This window comes from Typopeltis vanoorti, chromosome 9, assembly GCF_054136105.1.
Source record: "Typopeltis vanoorti isolate ZY-2024b chromosome 9, IOZ_Tvanoo_1.0, whole genome shotgun sequence".
NCBI lineage: Eukaryota > Metazoa > Arthropoda > Arachnida > Uropygi > Thelyphonidae > Typopeltis > Typopeltis vanoorti.
Genome location: NC_143557.1, coordinates 67,001,590 through 67,019,964, shown reverse-complemented (window position 1 = coordinate 67,019,964; position 18,375 = coordinate 67,001,590). Strand labels below are relative to the sequence as shown.

Here is an 18,375-nt window from a genome sequence, read left to right as displayed (position 1 = left end):
GGACACCACTGCATTCTCTTGTGCTTTAGTGAAACCATTTCTAACACAGTTTTCACTTACAACAGCCCAACTTTCTAAAATTCACGTAACTATATCTTTATATGACGTTCTTTTCATCTGCCCTGTTTTGTTATATTCATGGATGCCATTCATCATCCAGTCTTCCCACTTAGCCTGCAAATTGTCTTTGAATGGTTTATTTACTGCAAGATCAAAGGGTTGGAATTTTTTTGTTAAACCACCTGGAATGACGGCCAATTTGGAATACTTACAATTGTTTTAACTACTGCTGTCGTGTGTGCCTTACACGAATCCAACACTAACAAAGATTTTGGATTGAAAAATGCCATTTTTTTTTTCTTTTGCCACATATTCTCCAACCAAAATTTCATAACCTCAGAATTTATCCAACCTTTATCATTAGCAGTAACAATAATATCTTGAGAATCACAACCTTTTGGAACAGTCTTTCTTTTGAAAATTGCCATCAGTGGCAGTTTGGAACCATCTGCAGTTACGCAGAGAACCACAGTAAAGTTAGACATTTCGTGCCCTGTTGTAGCAACTGAAACCTCTTTTGCTCCCTTCAAATTCACAATCCTAAACTTATGGAAACCTCATCCATATTCCCAAAGTGATAAGCATCAACCGCACACAAGTCTCAGAAACAAATGAAATTTAGCTACTTTCACTTCCTAGTTGAGCGGCAAATATTGTCCAACACTAGTGGAGGAGCACACACTTAAATTGTTTCTCTTCATAAATCCAAAAACCCAAGATGGGTAGGCCTTGAAATCCTTTATATTATCATTTTGTACAATTCTTTTCAATTCCTGCAACACACGGACAATAGATATTCTCGTACCTTTAGCTCTTTCACTAACAACCCAATCAAACAGTTCTTTTTCTATGGTTGGACACAAGCACCCTCTAAACCTCATAGCACGAGTCCTAAAATGTAAACATTTCAGGACTGTTTTAGCCTTTCGCCATTAACGAACACTACTTTTTCCAACACTGAACAATCTACCAGCTTCGTGATTCCCTTTTTCCTTTGCTACTTCTACCACTTCAAGCTTGAACTACGGTGTGTAGGATTTTCTCCGAGAAGTACTTCTGTCTTCCGTGGGTAAGTCAGATCTAATAACAAAATATAAACAAATAATGATTTACTTTAGGAAATATTTTAAAACAGGATGTACGGAATAATCCACCACTGCTACTAGCAATGCACATGCTTTTAAAGAATTCCTCCATCCTCTGTCTGTACTTCCTAACTCTACCGCTAGTTGGCGCATGCGTGTTATCTATACATCAAAAGGAATGATGAAAATGTTCGGGGTGCGTGTTATCTATCGAAAAATATGGTATTTTTTAAACAATAGTTTAGTTATATTTATGGGTCAGATGACCATTCTGCATACAACTGTTCGCTGCTATTATCGTAACATAAGAAGCAAAAATGTACTCTTTTAAGCAGCTTTTGTTATTTGTCAAAATGAGAAAGATTTTTCTCAACATGAATGACATTCGTAATCAACAGAAAATCAATTGGACTACAAATCTATGAGAAAAACAAACATATATCTTACCAAATATGATAAGTACTGAAGGCCAGTTAGCAGGCTTTCCCATGAAGACTCTTATCCACTGCACTGGATCAACAAGAATACCATACCTTAAGGGGAAAAGTTATGCTTATGAAGCTAAAATATAAAATTTTGTTTAAAGTTTCATAAATGAAATGCAACATTATATTATACGAGGGACATCCAGAAAGTAAGTTCAGATGGGCTGTCAGAGAAACAAAAATATACTTACAAAAAAAAAAACTTTATTGGAAATTAAAGTAGACATCTTTCACTACTTTTCTACATAATTTCCGCCAATGTTCAGGCACTTATAACGGGGCACCAAGAATTGTATACCTTCATCGTAGAAGGTTGCTCCCTGTGATGCAAACCACGTATTGACTGCTTCTTTGATCTCATTGTCTGGAAACTGCCAGCCACCAAAGAAAGATTTCAGATGTTTGAACAGGTGAAAGTTGCTTGGCGTGAGGTCAGGACTATATGGGGGATGATAGAATTGTTCCCAGCCGAAGGTGGCGAGAAGTTGTTGTGTTATGCCAGCCGTGTGTGGGTGGGCGTTATCATGAATCAAAACAATGCCCCTGGTAAGCATGCCACGTCATTTATTCGGGATCGCACAATGCAATTTCTTAAGGGTTTTGTAGTACATACTCACGTTCATTGTGGAGCCTTGATCGAAGAAGTCTACCAGCAAAATTCTTTGTCTGTCCTAAAACACAGTGCACATGATTTTCCGAGTGGGAAATTTCCCATTGCCTTCAATTTCATCTTGAGTGGTGATGAGGTGTGCCTCCACTCCATGGCCCGGACTGCTGTTTGGATTCAGGGGTTGCGTGCATTCGCCATCATCGTGCACACCTATCCTATCCTTCCTTCATTAAAAAAGTCTTACCCATCTTCGTACCATTGAATCATTCATTGCATGTTCTCCATAAACCTCAATAATTTGCCGATGAATTTCAGCTGCTTTAACATTCCTCCCATTCAAGAAACGGATAACTGACCTAATTTCACATGCGGCAGGCAATTCGATTTTCTTAGAAATTATAAACACACACTAAGAAGCATATGCACTGCGAGAATGTCTAAAAATGGCACCAATGCCTTGCTAAGGAATCAAGAAACTCAGCACGCATGCGCACCATTGTGATCGCAGCGCTGCAGTGAAAATATTTAAAAACAGAACTTACTTTCTGGATGTTCCTCGTACTATTTAATAAAGTACACATCAACCATATTTAAACTTCAGAAGCAAAATACTTTAACAAAATATTTTGCAAATTTCCTCAATAACTTCATAATGATTTGAGAATAGCTTCTAGTGAGAACTTTCCTCCATCACAAAGATCAGTACTGAAAAAATGCACATGCAAGGAGCATGAATGCTAAAAAGCAATATACAGAGTGATTCTAAATTATTGCCAGGGATTTCTATGGCCTTCAATTTTCAAACTGGAGATAACAAAATGAAACTGCTTACAGAATATGAAAGTGTAACTCAAGGTTTTATTTGGCAATGCTATACTTGCCCACTGATGTAAGGGAGATAATATAATGTTGTACTTCAAAATGGTGACTGTTCAAAAGAAAACAACACATGTACTATGGTTTTTCAAAACAAAAAGTCTACTATATAATACAGTGTCATTACAGAATTCATTATGGAAAACATCCTTCAGATAATGCTGTCTAACACTGGTGAAAGCAATTTTAAGAGACCGATAGTGTTCACCACCAAAAAGAAGGTGAGCACTTCACAGGAAGTGCTTGGTCTTCTTTTTGGTCATTTTATCAAAGCTGACAAAAAATCAACTAGACTAACTTCTTTGCAGTTAGGTATACCAAAACAACCGTTTAGAGGATTGTTCATAATTGCCTTCAACTACATGCCTACAAACTGCAGACTGTGCAGGCTTTACAGCCAGATGATAAACATCACTGTTTCCAATTTGACCAAGACATTTTGTCAAAAGTTGAAGCTGATGAAAATTACTTTCAGAGATGGATACTTAGTGATGAAGCAATATTTTGTGCCTCATGGAGGGTAAATTATCATAACTGCAGAATATGGTGATCAGAAAACCCTCACGCCATTCAAGGATTTGAAAGAGATAGTCCAAAGGTGAATGTCTGGTGTGCTTTGTCATGTTTGGAAGATTTTCTTTGCAGAAAAAATAGTGACAACAGTAAACTATCTGAACATGCTACAGCTATATTTGTTACATACTCAAGTTGGAAGATCATCAGTCAAACCTGGTGTTCCAGCAAGATGGAGTACCATCACATTAAGCTCTTAATGTCCGAGAATGGGGTGCTTAAGGGTCAAAGCTGTATAACCGAGAGATCTCCACAGAGCCTTTAAAGGAATGCGGAGAACCGACAAGGGCTTCTGACCTAATGTCCAATCCTCACCTTCTTGTGGTGCACCCTGTTGGGTATCTGCTTGGATACTGAACGAACGAGGATGGGCAGGCAATTTGGGATTCAGCCGACCAAATTGTATTCTTATTGGTTAAACCAAAATAAAAAATGATGGTATAACATGACAAAATTTCATGCCGGCTGGGGTGTCGCCCAGTTAAACAAGGCCCCCCATTGTTTTCACCAGAGAACCAGGGCGAATCAACGAAAAGTCACCTACTGGAACAAATCTGAAAACACACCCCAACTCAAAATCACCAGAGTTAAAGATCAGTACTATCAACATAAGAAGCATGAATGGCAAAGAAATGGAGCTAGCTGAGGAATTAGATAAGTACCAGATCGACATAATAGGGGTAACTGAAAAAAAAAAAGACAAAAACTGGTGAGATCTTCTGAGCAATAAATACAAAATGTTATATTCAGGCAATGACAATCAAGGAAAAGAAGGAGTAGCCATAGCATACAACACAAAATACGAGGCTAATCTTCTTGAATGGCAGTCAGTCTCAAGTAGAGTAATGTGGGCAAATATGAGAATGGGGAACTGGACAATGAGACTTATTTGTGCCTATGGTCAAATAGAAGGTTCTACTAAGGTAGAAGTGGAGGAATTTTTTGAGGCTTTAGAAAAAGCAACACACACAATGAAAAAGGAAAAGTTGGTCCTTGTTGGGGATCTAAATAGCAGAGTAGGAAATGATTGTGAGACATACAAAAATATTTTGGGAAAATTTGGAGAAAAGAGCAAAGCTAATAATAATGGCAAATATCTGTTGGATTTCTGCTCAGGACATGGACTAGTTATTACTAACACCATGTTCCAACATAAAAATGTGCACAAATTCACATGGAGAGAAGAGGTAAGGAATAAGAAAAGTCTCATTGACTATGTCATTGTTGATAGTGATGTTTTCTCCCTGGTGCAGGACACCAGCGTACACAGAGGATTTGAAATTGGAAGTGATCACTATTTAGCATTGAGCAGGATAAAATTGAATTTCATATTGAAAAGAATAACATGTAAGAAAGTTTTAAAGTGAATAAAAGTTGAGCAGCTGTCAGATGTGAACTGTAGACTAAAATACACAAAGATTATTGAAAAAAAAATGAAAACGTTTGAGAACAGGAATCAAACCTTGGAGATTCAGTGGCAAGCCTTGAAGAAAGCCCTGATTGATTCAGCTAGAGAGGAATGTGGTGAAGTTATCTGCAAGGATAGAAAAATTAGAAATCCATAGTGGACACAAGAAGTTAAAGAGGCAGTGAGGGAAAAGAAGAAAGCATATCAAACGTTCCTGGCAAATAAGTCAGCTTGTGCTCTTAGAGAATACAGACACAAATGCAAGAATGCTAAACACTGTGTAAAACTAACTATACAAAAATCATGGGAGGACTTTGGCAAGAATATAGAAAATAAATATCAAGAAGGTGGCAAAATATTCTGGAGGTTGTTGAAGAAGCTTAGCAATCGAGGAAAGAGTGCTGTAAAAGGAGTTAGAGATGATAAAGGTGACATGAAAAAGATATCCTTGAAGTATGGAGTAATTACTTTGAAAAACCGCTAAATGAAACAAGCAGTGATGACAGCACAATGGTAAAAAACACTGACTAGGCATGCAGTCAGGAATACATATCCATATAATACATATCCTTGAAGTAGAAAAAGCCATCAAAGGCTTGAAATGTGGAAAGGCAGCAGGAGTAGATAATATTCGACCAGAAATGCTGAAGTATAGTGGTATAAGAGTCTTACAGTGGCTGCACTACATAATTCAGAAAGCCTGGACAGAGGGACGAATTATCAATGATTGGAGTAGAGCTCTCATAGTACCCATATATAAAAAGGGAAATAAAACTGAATGTGAGAATTACAGAGGTATTTCCCTACTGAGTGTTCCTGGCAAGATCTATGCAAGTATACTTGAGAAATGGTTGAGAAGAATTGTGGAAGTAAAGCTTAGTGAAGAACAAGCTGGATTAGCAGGCCAAATAGAGGCTGTCAGGATCAGTTCTTCACTTTACGACAAATAGTCGAGAAAGCATGGGAATATAACAAAGATCTGTATTTAAGTTTTCTCGATTTGGAAAAGGCATACTCCAGGTGCCAAGAGAGAAGCTATTCAATAAGCTACAGTTATATGGTGTCGATGGGGCATTATATCAAGCAATACTTAGTCTTTATTTGAGTTGTAAGTCAGCAGTTAGAATTGAAGGAAGTACAGGAAGATAGTTTAATGTTAAATCTGGTGTGAGACAAGGATGTACATTATCCCATCTGTTATTATCTATATGGATCACATTATGAAAGAAAGTGGTATTAAACACGATATCAAAATTGGAGATGTTAATTTCAGCTCTTTGCTTTATGCGGATGATGTTATTCTTCTAAATAAATCTGCTACAAGTCTGCAAGAATCTCTGACTAAATTGAATAACTGTTGTTATAGATATGGTATGAAGGTCAGCAATGAAAAGAAAAAGACAATGAAAATAGGCAGAATCATTGAAAATGTCAACTGTGTTATGAATGGAGAACCTGTGGAACAAGTAAAACATTTCAGCTACTTAGGCACAATTTTTACTGAAGATGGTAAATTAAATATAGAAATAGACAACAGAATCAGCAAAGCTGGTATGGTGTGAAGTCAAATGAATAAATTCATATGGAATAAGAGAGAAATTAGTCGGAACACTAAATTAGCTGTATACAAGACAGTGTTAAAACTAGTTTTAACTTATGAATCTGAGAGCTGGATCAGAAGTAAAACACTTGAACAAAGACCGCAGATATGAGAGTCCTGAGAAAGATTATAGGTGTGAACAGATGGCATCAAAGGCAATATCATATTAAAAATGAGGATATTAGGAAAGAACTTGACATTGTCAGCATCCAGGAATGCATTAGCAGAGCTAATCTCAGGTGGTATGGTCACTTAAACAGAATGGGCAAAGAAAGATTAGCAAAACAAGTGTTCTCTGCCAAGTTGGCAGCAAAACGACCCAGAGGAAGACCAAGATATAGGTGGATTGAAACAGTACAAAGTGCCTTAGATGATAGAAATATAAGATCTGATAATGTTGTAGTCTTGACAAGTAACAGACTGAGTTGGAGGAAAATTGTAGATAGGAAGTTAGTAATTACGTAATTTTTTTCATTTAGTACTATCATATCTGGTACACCTCTTGAGGGTACATGGCAGGAATTTGATGATGTCCGAGAATTTCTACATGCATTTTCCTGGTTGGCTGATTCCGTGACCTCCAAGCTCATCCGATATTACACCACTTCTTGTGGAGAATATGTGAAGGACATTGTTTACCAGACTCCTATGATTTCCCTTGATGAACTGAAGACCAGAATTGTTGCTGCGATAGAAACAATTGCACAGCAAATGATGGAGAACACTTGAAGGGAAACCGATTATCACTTGGACATCTTATGTGTCATGAAAGGTGTGCATGTTGAAGCTGTTCAGCATTCTACAGTATTGATTCTATAGGTAATAAAACTTGTGAGTTACACTTTCATATTCTATAAGCAGTTTTATTTTGTTGTTTTCAGTTTGAAAATTATAAGCCATGGAAACTCCAACAATAATTGAGAATCACCTTTATTTAATGCTGTATATTTAGTTTAAAGTAACATATTTTTCTTTTGACAGACATAGGAGGAGGGGGTTTGGGATTAAAAGATCAGCTGACTAAAGTTAAATTAGCAAACTACTTACTGCACTCAAACATAATATATAATGATTTAATTCTTAATGATTTAATTTATATTACAAAATAATTGCTTGATTTCTTAAGACAAATATTTAAAATGTAAAAATGAAGGAGAAAGCAGTTGGAGAAATGACATGATGTGCAGTTTCAATCCACTTACCAATTTCGTAAAATTCATGTGGATGTATTTACTTCCAATGTTTTTTTTTTTTTTATTTATTTTTTTATTTTTTTAGGAACACTGACATAATGGTCAATTTTGATTTCTCCTCCTTAATCACCAATGTTCCACTCAAAGATACCTTAGACCTTGTTCAAGCCAAAATTTCCTCCTGATATCTCGGCCCTATTTCAGTTCCCCATGAACTCAGACTATTTTGTTTGGTAAGGAAAATTCTACAAACAGATAGAGGGGACAACCATGAGTTTTCCACTCTCTCCATCCCTGGCCAACTTCTTTACCTTTGAAGAAAAAGCATTAAACTCTGCCCAACATAAACCCACTGTTTGGTTATGCTATGGGGATGATGTGTTTGCAATTTGGCTGCATTTCCTGGATACACTCTGCAATTTCTCAACACATTTAAACAATCAACACCCCAGGATCCAGTTTACCTTGGAAAAGGAAAACAACAACAGTCTCCCCTTTCCTAGACACTCTGATTACATGCCAGCCTGATGGAGCCCTGGCTTTCTCTGTTTACAGAAAACCTATACATATAGGTAGGTACACACACACACACACCCTCCCAACAATATGGTATTATAAAAACTCTATATTATTATAACAGGGCAAAATTAATCGGTTCAGATAACAATGCTCTAATTACTGAACTTAACCATATCCCTAACACCTTCTTAGCCAATGGCTACAACACCCAAAAATTCAAAAAATATTAAAACCAGTTAACCACAACCCCCCCCTCTCCCCCTCATAGCCGAGATTACTTTAAATCTATCACCATTCCATATATCCGGGGTACATCCAAAAAACTAACACATATCCTAAGAAAATATGACTTCACAACTAGTTACAAACCACATAAGAAATGAGCATCTCTTATCCACTCTACCAACTTAGAGTATACTAGGACCCTTGCAGTTGCAAACTGTCCTACTAAGGCCAAAGAGACAGGACAACCAATATCAAGATATCCAAACACAAGGACTACATCCAGTTTCATTCCACTAATACAGCCACTCAGGACTTGCTGACCATGCATTGGATAATCACCACAGAATACACTGGAAGAAGACCACTTTATTACATTGCAGCAAGTACAAAAGATTATTCCTTGAATCAACCTAAGCTCTGCAAAACTTCCCAAACCTCAACTAATTTGGGTGCATGAGACTGTCCCAAATTTGGGAAGCACACATTCTAAGATCATCAGCCCAACGGCCAAGACAACCCAATTTAGCCTGGTGAGGGGCACATTTTAGGACTCTAGGACCTACTTCAGTTGTCTTTCTTCAGTCTCATTTGCTTAGTGCGAGTGCCTGCATGCACATATCATTGTTTTGTGATCCCTGAAGATGGCAACGTAACATTGCTGAAATATAGGTAGTTATTAATTAGTTTTTATAATTAATAATTCAGTTTATGTTATCATTTGCTAAAAAATTAGAAGTATGTCTAACCAACATATAAGCTTATCTACATGAATATATTTAGTATTAAAGATAATTTATATGCAGGCTTAAATGCTGGTTAGAACTCAATGTAAATTTAATGAAAATGAAGCACAGTCCAGAAAAATGAAATGATTCTTATATTTCATCTCTGCCACAGCCATCATCGGGGGGGGGAAACAACATAAGACTATGCCCGTGTGCAATGCAAAGAATGTGGCAATGTGATTGAACTTAGTGCCTAGACATTAAATTACCTATTTTGTTACAGAGTATACCATATTTTTCTAGTCTAGTTCTATGAAAATTAATGGTATCATTGGTGATAATTTGAGAATCATTTAATATTATTGTTGCTGTAAAGGTAACAACAAAACAGTAAGAATTACTAAGCGCGTGATTAAATCATCAAAATATTTAATATCAAATTGTTTTAATTGACTAAAATATATAGAAATGCTATCATTAACAGTACACGGTACAGAAAATTCAAATAAAAATTATGAAATTATACTCACTTAATAATATTTTCCAGTGCTACTCTTGCATTGGAAAGGGCCTAAAAGGATATGCAAAATAAGCTTATTATCTAAATTCTAAAATGCTATTATAAATCTATAAACTGAAAATAAATTACAACATAGCATAGCCCTGTCACAGTGCTCATACTAGGATCTCTGATGCAAGTAAAATAGTCAACCAACCTCTCTTAGCCAAAACAACAACAACCTGGTCATAAAGCCAAAGAATAGCACCTGTTCTTTGGTTTTATTTCACAAACAGGACTACAAAGAGGCGATTGTAGGCATATATTTCCCAGTTGGAAGAAATGCAAAGATGGTAGGTGACTTTCATTTCCCAGTGAAACATCACTGGCTTACTTACTGGATGCCTGAAGTGGCTACTTCCATGTTTCATCTCTAGAGAAAGGCCTGGTTTTGCTCCCATCCATTCACAAGCATGCTCAGAATGCAATTAACTAAGCATACCAGCATTTCTTCCATTCAAAGATAAAGCAGCAAAGCATTTCTGCAGAATAGCCATTTCATAGCAAAACTGAGGTTGAGAGTAACCTACAAAGCCTCCTGATTAATCAAATAAGCTGCTACTACTTTCTCTGTCAGATCATACTTGGAAAGAGTTAAAATATAGCAGCATACAAGGGGCATTGTCAAAGATGTGCATGAACTGGAGTCCAGGTATATCCTGATTCTGGTAGTAAGACTTATACGTTGGTTAGACATAACTGGTAATTAGTTTACGGAATTAACAACGCATATAAAGTATATTAATTAAAGGTAACTTTAATGAATAACTTCTATATTTCGGCAATGGCACATTGAAGATGGCAATGTGACATTGCCGAAATATAGAAGTTATTCATTAAAGTTACCTTTAATTAATATACTTTATATGCGTTGTTAATTCCGTAAACTAATTACCAGGTATATCCTGTGGGATCATGTCCCATAGTCTTTCACCCCCACTGCATATCCATGCTCTGCAGTTTAACATCACCCATGAAAAATATTATAACAAAACATCTCACAGAAAAAAAAAATCTTGAGAACTCTCTCAGCCAAAAAAAATTATACACAAAAAAATAAAATAAAATAAATACATCCACTTACTTCAATACAATATTTATTCCTGAAATAAATATTAATGATGAGCACCAATATTTCTGTGTCAGAAACTAATCTTATTCTTTACCAAACTTCAACTGTCAAGCTCTTCAACTACAGTTCACCTCAGTCCTAAATACATTCTGCATGATTCCATCTGTAAAAGAGGAGGAATATATTCATTTGTGAGATCTGACGTTCTGTGCCAGAGGTTAGTAAATCTTTAATTCCTTATGTATGATTTGCTCTGGCTCAAGATTTCCTTGTTTTGCTTTCTTTTGTTGTCTTTATCACTCTCCTAGTTCTGATCACCAAAGTGACCATTTGGACTTTACTTTGAAGGCTGATTTTTTATAATCTAATTATCCAAAAAAATGAAATCATCCTTAGAGACTTCAACTTTCATAAATGCAAATTGGCATCCATTTTTCAACTTCCCTTCCAACTTTCAATTTGGAAGGGAAGCCAAATTATTTGCTATGAGTAATGTTCTAACAAACTGTTTCACCACTAACAAAAATACTGAATAATCATTATCATTCTTTAAAACCCTAAACCTTTTACCAATTTTCTCCCTAACTATAACCTTGTCCTCATTTTCTTTTCTACAAATCAGCCTTTACCCAACCAATCTCAGCCTCAAGTACTACAACAGTGCCAATAGAGATGACCTCTAGTATTTCTTACTGGTTTACCATGATCCATGACTGCTGTTTCCAGTCTCCTGATCAGGAGCGGCTTGTGCACAGGCACTGCGAAACTGCAGCACCCTCAGTTTTTCTCGAAATATAAATATATTTATTAATTTATTTATATTTGCTTGTAATATTTAATTTTATGATCAACAATCCTATACAATTCTCTTATTTTGTATAAAAAATAATAAAAATCCATCTTGTAGCACTTAGGAGGGCGAAGGACGCCAGCAGCACTGTGTTTACCACAGTGTCATACTGCTATGCGTGCAAGCATATGCACATCATAGTGAGATGCAAGCTATTAGAGTAATGCGGCACTGTCCGTCGTGCAGTTGGAAGGTTGTTATATGCAATTTGCGCCAGTAGTAGAGCATCCGTAGTGCTTACCGTGTTTACTCCGTCTCTTTAAATAGTTGGACGTTACAATTAAAAGATTTAATTGTAATGTCCAAAAATTGTAAATCCATTCCTTTAATTACAATTAAAGGAATGGATTTTATTTTTAAGTAATTTGGAATTATATCAAACTGTATAATTTTATCAATAATAAACAATATTTTTTTCACGTTTAATTTTTTTTTAAATTTTTACCATAATTTTGATATTTTATCCAAACACATATACATTGTATGCATGTATGTATGTATGTATATTTTGAAAGTTACAGCACTCCCCCATTATTTCAAGCCACGAGCCACCACTGCTCTGGATCCAAACATCTATTACTCTGACCAAATAAATAATCCTGGCTGGAATAAAAGCCTCATTCTAGCAAGTTATTTATTTGGTCAAAAATAAACCCACAACCACTATCCAGTCCAAAGTAGCATGCAATAAAAATTTAGCAATATCACAAGAAGGTCGAATCAAAAATCTGCTTTCCAGCCAAAAGGCTGAAGGTTCGAATCCCACCAGGGACACGGATGTTTGCGATTGTCTGTAGAAATATTAGTTGTGGTAGTGGTGGTGGCAGGCAGTAGATGGTGTTGGTGGAGACAGATGTGCAGTAGGTGTCCTCCCTAGATGAGTCACGTAATAATAATAATAATAAAATAAATACATAAAATTGCTGCTCAAATAACATTCTGGCATAATGGTCCCTTCCTAAGGCAATTGGGTATAACTTCTGCAGTTGCATGCTTCTACCTCTCTCATATCTATGTAGTATATGGTAACAATCATTAAAAGATGAGGCCAACCAATTAGTACTGGTTTCTTCATCCAATTCTTGTGAAGACAAGGAAAATCACCTCCTACTATATTACAAAGAACTCATTGCATATCCCTTCCTTTCCAGTATTATCCTTTTTTAGCACTGGAAGGATATAGCAAAGATCAGAAAAATCATCAAACAGATTCCCAGTTTTCTCTCCAGCTGTTCAGTGCTAGGGTAACCCATAATTGCTCTATTTGCCTACACTCTTCCTCTTATACATTAATGACCTTCCCTCACTAACCTCAAATCCTATCTAGTTTGTTGATGACTGCACACTTGCTCTTCTTCATTCAAAGAATCATTGTAATGCTCAAATGATTCAAGCTTCATGATCTTCCAAGACCAATGTCTGAAAACACTGATCTTCTCACTTTTCCCCTATAAGGCTTAAGATAATCTAAACTTCAATGCTACCAAAATACAATCCTATTTCTTTGAAGAAAGACTTTACTTTAATCCCGACTATTTTTGATAATATTAAGATCTTCAGTCGAGATCAGTTTTCTCTTTCCGAGATGACTTTCACAGCCTTCTCCTCACTCTCTTCTCATTCAAAACACTACTTTTTACTTGAACAACTTCAAATACTTAATAAATTCCAAATCTGTCCAAACTTAAAATACTATTCTTGCATTTAGGATGGTGCACCAAAAAACTTCTCTTAAAATGCTTGATGATATCCAAAAGAGGATAATCCACTCCTTTCTCACTCTCTCTAATCACTTTCTCAGAGATGCTCTGCTTTTTGCATCATGTCTTTCGATAGGCATTGTCATTACTCCACTTTTCTCTAAACACGTAAGAAAATCCATATATGCTAATCAATAGTTACAGAAGGTCTCAACAAAAAAACTTATCAAACCGATTTCAAATCCTCTTTCATTCTATCTATCTTCTCTGTAGCATTTTCCCCTATACAACTCCAAAAATCATTTCTTCCTGCCTAATCATTTGCCTAATAGCACTATTATGTTATACATTTGTGACCTCTCTCTCTTGCGTACAGACTGATGTGTATGTGTATTTAGGAAAAGAAAAAAAAAACTACAACAGGGATTAAGCAGAGTACTTTGAATTTTATATAATGACTCAATAAAACTCACAATAACAATAAAGGTAAAATTCTCATGCCAAAAGCATGAGAATAGTTAGCATAATTAATTAATAAATAATAAATTATATTCATAAATATACTGATAATGTAAAACCCACAATGCTAAATTCTAACCTGAAATTTTTTTCTGTGTGTACACAGTCATTAAAAACTTAAATGCAACCCCATAAGTTTATCACAGATTAGTGCTATCCTTCCACCAAGAATTATGAAATTTTGTATGGTGCTGATGCAACCACAGAGAATTGAAATACACTGACAGTAAGTAGTGCAGACAGATGTGAGGAAGTGAAGCTGATAAGCATCAGCTGGGGCACAGTCAAATTGTTTGCAAAAGTGAATGATACAATATTCATTAATAAAAATCTAGGCTGAGAGAAGATAGAATGCCCTCATATAATAGTTGGTTGGTTTTATGGTTTATTGGTGCAAGAACAGCAAAGGTCATGCTATGCCATAAGCAAAGGTTGCAGCAGTACATAAATAGTCAAAGAGAAATAAGTAAATAATATGTATAAAAATTAAGTTAACTAATGCAGTATCTATATATATAAATAAAATTACAGTCAAATGTGTTTGTACAAATTAATACTTTGTAAAAGGTTAAAAGCATTATGCAATCTGCGAGTCTAATAACATCTGCTTGGCTGGATAGATGAAAATTTCATTCCTCTCTCATGTAAAATACTGGCACTCCACCAGAATAGACAAATATTTAAATGTGTTTTGCATTTTTCTCACACAGGAGGATCATCAGCCCTCAGTAAATAAGAATGCAAAAAATGACTGGCCTATGCAGAGCCCAGCAAGAACAACTTCCTCTCTTCTCTTTCTATGTGGACTAGAATGCCAATGTGTAATTTCAGGTATAATGTCATGTAATTGGTTTGTCAATGCATCTTGCCATGATGACTGCAATTGGGTAATTAGCTTTAATCTTATCAAGTGTCTGTAGTCTGTATATGGTACTCTTAAAAAGTATGACAAAAAAGTATAAGCAGCTGCAGTCTCATTTCCCTTAATTCCAATGTGGTTCAGCACAACTGAACATCAAAATTAGGAGTTTATTTTGTAGAAAACAGGTAACACCTCACATAGCACTGGATGTGGATTATACATAGGAGAGGAGATAGCCTGTAAAGAGCCTGATGAGTTTGTATAAATTAAATTACACACTTTTGTTAGTGGTTTTCTTTTATAAGTGCAAGCTAAATGGCATGCAACTCTGCTGTATAATTATTGCAATCAGGTGGGATCTGATTCGAGATAGTAATGTCAGGGAACAGGTGTCAGTTGAACCATCAGTATAGATAGGCAAGAAATCAGAGTGGGCAGCTCTGTCTGAATTAAACAACTGCAGGTAGACAGATGATGCTGTTATGTTTGGTATAGGCAATGTTGTGAATATTCATGTCAATAGCTTGCACAGTCTGATGTACGTGATATCAAGCATCCCAATGCAGAGAAAAGAGACTAATCCATGTAGGATGATCTGAAAGAGACCATCTTTATGACATAATTAAGAGACAACTGTTTCGGTCTAAGTGAAAGAGACAATTCATTTGCTTCAACATAAAGACTTTGAGTGGGAGATGTGCAAAAAATATCTTGTTGAATATTAAAAAACGTTTAATTTTCTTGACCAAAAAGCTCTGGAATGACTTTTAATGGGATTATATCGATCAAGTACATATAATAAACAACTATGTTATACCAACTAGTTTCACCAACTAAGGCTGTTGGCATCTTCAGGGTACATAACTGATGGAAGGCACTAAAAAGTAAAAAACTGTTACAAACTATAATCAACTGATTCTAATTATATTAAACAAAGAACAGAGCACATACAATACATGCGTAGAGCATGCATGATCTCACTTGTTGTTATTTAGGAACATACTATAGTTGGCAATGTAATTCAGTTCTGGCAAGTTGAGAGATCTAATGAGAGATCTTACCCGTGATCTTCCAGATCACGGGTAAGATTAGTCCTTGGTTCCCGTTAAGGTTTTTGTATACAGTGGGCAACTGTTGTGGCTTCTTTAAAAATTCGAGAGTGGAAGTCTTCCTCCTCCTCCTCCTCCTCCTCTATGTAACGAATTGTGCTTCTATCCCACTCTATGGTATGGTTCATTCTTGAGAAATGAAAAGCTAACCCCCGATTTTTCTGCTCTATCATTATTGACGTCACCTATGTGTTCTTTTTGCCTAATTTCAAGGCTCCTTGAAGTTTGGCCGATGTAATTCAAGCCGCACGAGCAGGGTATGTTATAAACTCAAGCATATTTGGAGAAAAGATGGCTATCTTTTGGAGATCTTAAGAATTGTCAAATCGTTTCTGTAGGTTTAAAGGCCACTCTTATTTTATGTGGTCTAAGGAGTCTTGCAATCTTATTGGAAACTGTCCCTAAGTATGGAATGACGATGGTAGAAATATAACGTATATCATCTCATTGTCTTTGTTGGAGTTCAGAGAAAAAGTATCTTGTGGACGAGCCTTCAAGGAAATCCATTCATGGTAAGGTTAGTAGATATCAGGGATAGTTTTTCCTGGAGGTCTTGTTGATCTGTTGTAATAAGAGAGGTACAGTTCTTCAGCATGTGTACAATACTAAGTTTCTGAGAAATGTGGTGGCAGGAAGCGAAATGTAAATAACGTCCTGTATTGATAGGTTTGCGGTAAACTGAGAGGTTGATACCACCATTCAGAAGCTTCTTAATTAAAGTGTCCAGAAATGATAATTGGTTATCTTTTTCGAGTTCTAGAGTGAATTTGATTATGTAGTGTAGAGAGTTGATTTTGTTAAGAAAGTCGAACAGGTCCCTTTTTTGTGTGGTTCCAAACAATAAAGATATCGTCCACATATCTCCCCCATACTGTGGGTTTAGGGTCTGTTTGAGATAAGATTTTACTTTCAAAATCCTCCATAAAGAGATCAGCACAAGATGGAGAGAGGGGACTACCCATTGCAAGGCCAGTCAATTGTTGATATATGGTTTTATTCCATAAGAAAAAGTTTGATGTTAAACAATGACGGAACAGAGAAGTAATGTCTTGTGGGAGCAAACTTCCTAAAATGTTGATGACTTCCTCCACAGGGATGTTAGTGAATAGAGATGTAACATCCAGGCTGGCGAGTAGATCCGTATTGGAGATAGAGATGTTCAGTTTCTTAACGAAATGTTGCAAATTTCGTATATAAGTATCCAAATTATGGATGTGTAGTTTGAGGAGTATTGTACACATGCTGAAGAACCGTGCCTCTCTCTTTACAACAGATCTTGTTGATCTGTTGAAATGTTTAAATTTAGAATATTTAAACAACTCTGATGTAATAAGGCTGTGGAACTGGATGGGATATCACCATGTATATTAAGGGAATGTACAAAAGAGCTGTTGGTGCCCTTGACTTGGCTATTCAACAAGATCTGGAATGACTTTTAATGTGATTATATTGATCAAGTGCATATAATAAACAACTATGTTATACCAACTAGTTTCACCAACTAAGGCTGTTGGCATCTTCAGGGTACATAACTGATGTAAGGCTGAATTAGAGTGCCAACTATAGTACGTTCCTAAATAACAACAAGTGAGATCATGCATGCTCTATGCATGTATTGTACGCGCTCTGTTCTTTGTTTAATATAATTGGAATCAAATGATTATAGTTTGTAACAGTTTTTTACTTTTTAGTGCCTTCCATCAGTTATGTATCCTGAAGATGCCAACAGCCTTAGTTGGTGAAACTAGTTGGTATAACATAGTTGTTTATTATATGCACATTGATCAATATAATCCCATTAAAAGTCATTCCAGATCTTGTTGAATAGCCAAGTCAGGGGCACCAACAACTCTTTTGTACATTCCCTTAATATACATGGTGATATCCCATCCAGTTCCACAGCCTTATTACATCAGAGTTGTTTAAATTTTCTAAATACTTCCCATTCTTGAACTGTCAGTCTTCTCATTGTGAAGGCTTCTTTGGAAAAAGGACATATTAGAGCTAAATTTTTCTTGTATTAAAACACACACAAAGATGTCAAATAGAAACTATGTTTTAATTTAACTAGTTTTGTGAAAAACTTTGTTTCACTTCATCAGGAAATAGCATGAATAAATTAAACAACTAGAAGGAAAGTAATAAGTTATCATTTCTAGTGAAAAATATTTGACAACATTTAAATGATGGAAAGCATGCATTTGATGTTACACTGGCTGCTGTATATTACTGGTACAAGTGTGTCATGATGGATTAAGGAAGACCAGACTTTATCACAACTGCAACTGATCTACACGATCAGCTGCAGTTGTAGTCTACACTACATAGGACAAAGTAGCAGATCT

At 35.9% G+C, this 18,375-nt stretch overlaps 1 protein-coding gene across 1 annotated transcript in view; it reads right to left on the bottom strand.

The window, feature by feature from the left end:
- mdy (diacylglycerol O-acyltransferase) overlaps window positions 1-18,375 on the bottom strand; it is a 205,951-nt gene that overhangs the window by 153,692 nt on the left and 33,884 nt on the right. Inside the window, exons 3-4 of the mRNA XM_090397343.1 lie at window positions 9,890-9,930; window positions 1,593-1,678 (exon numbers count right to left, since the gene is read on the bottom strand). Of these exons, the coding sequence (XP_090253469.1) occupies window positions 1,593-1,678; window positions 9,890-9,930 (127 nt within the window). The remainder of the gene's footprint in view (window positions 1-1,592; window positions 1,679-9,889; window positions 9,931-18,375) is intronic.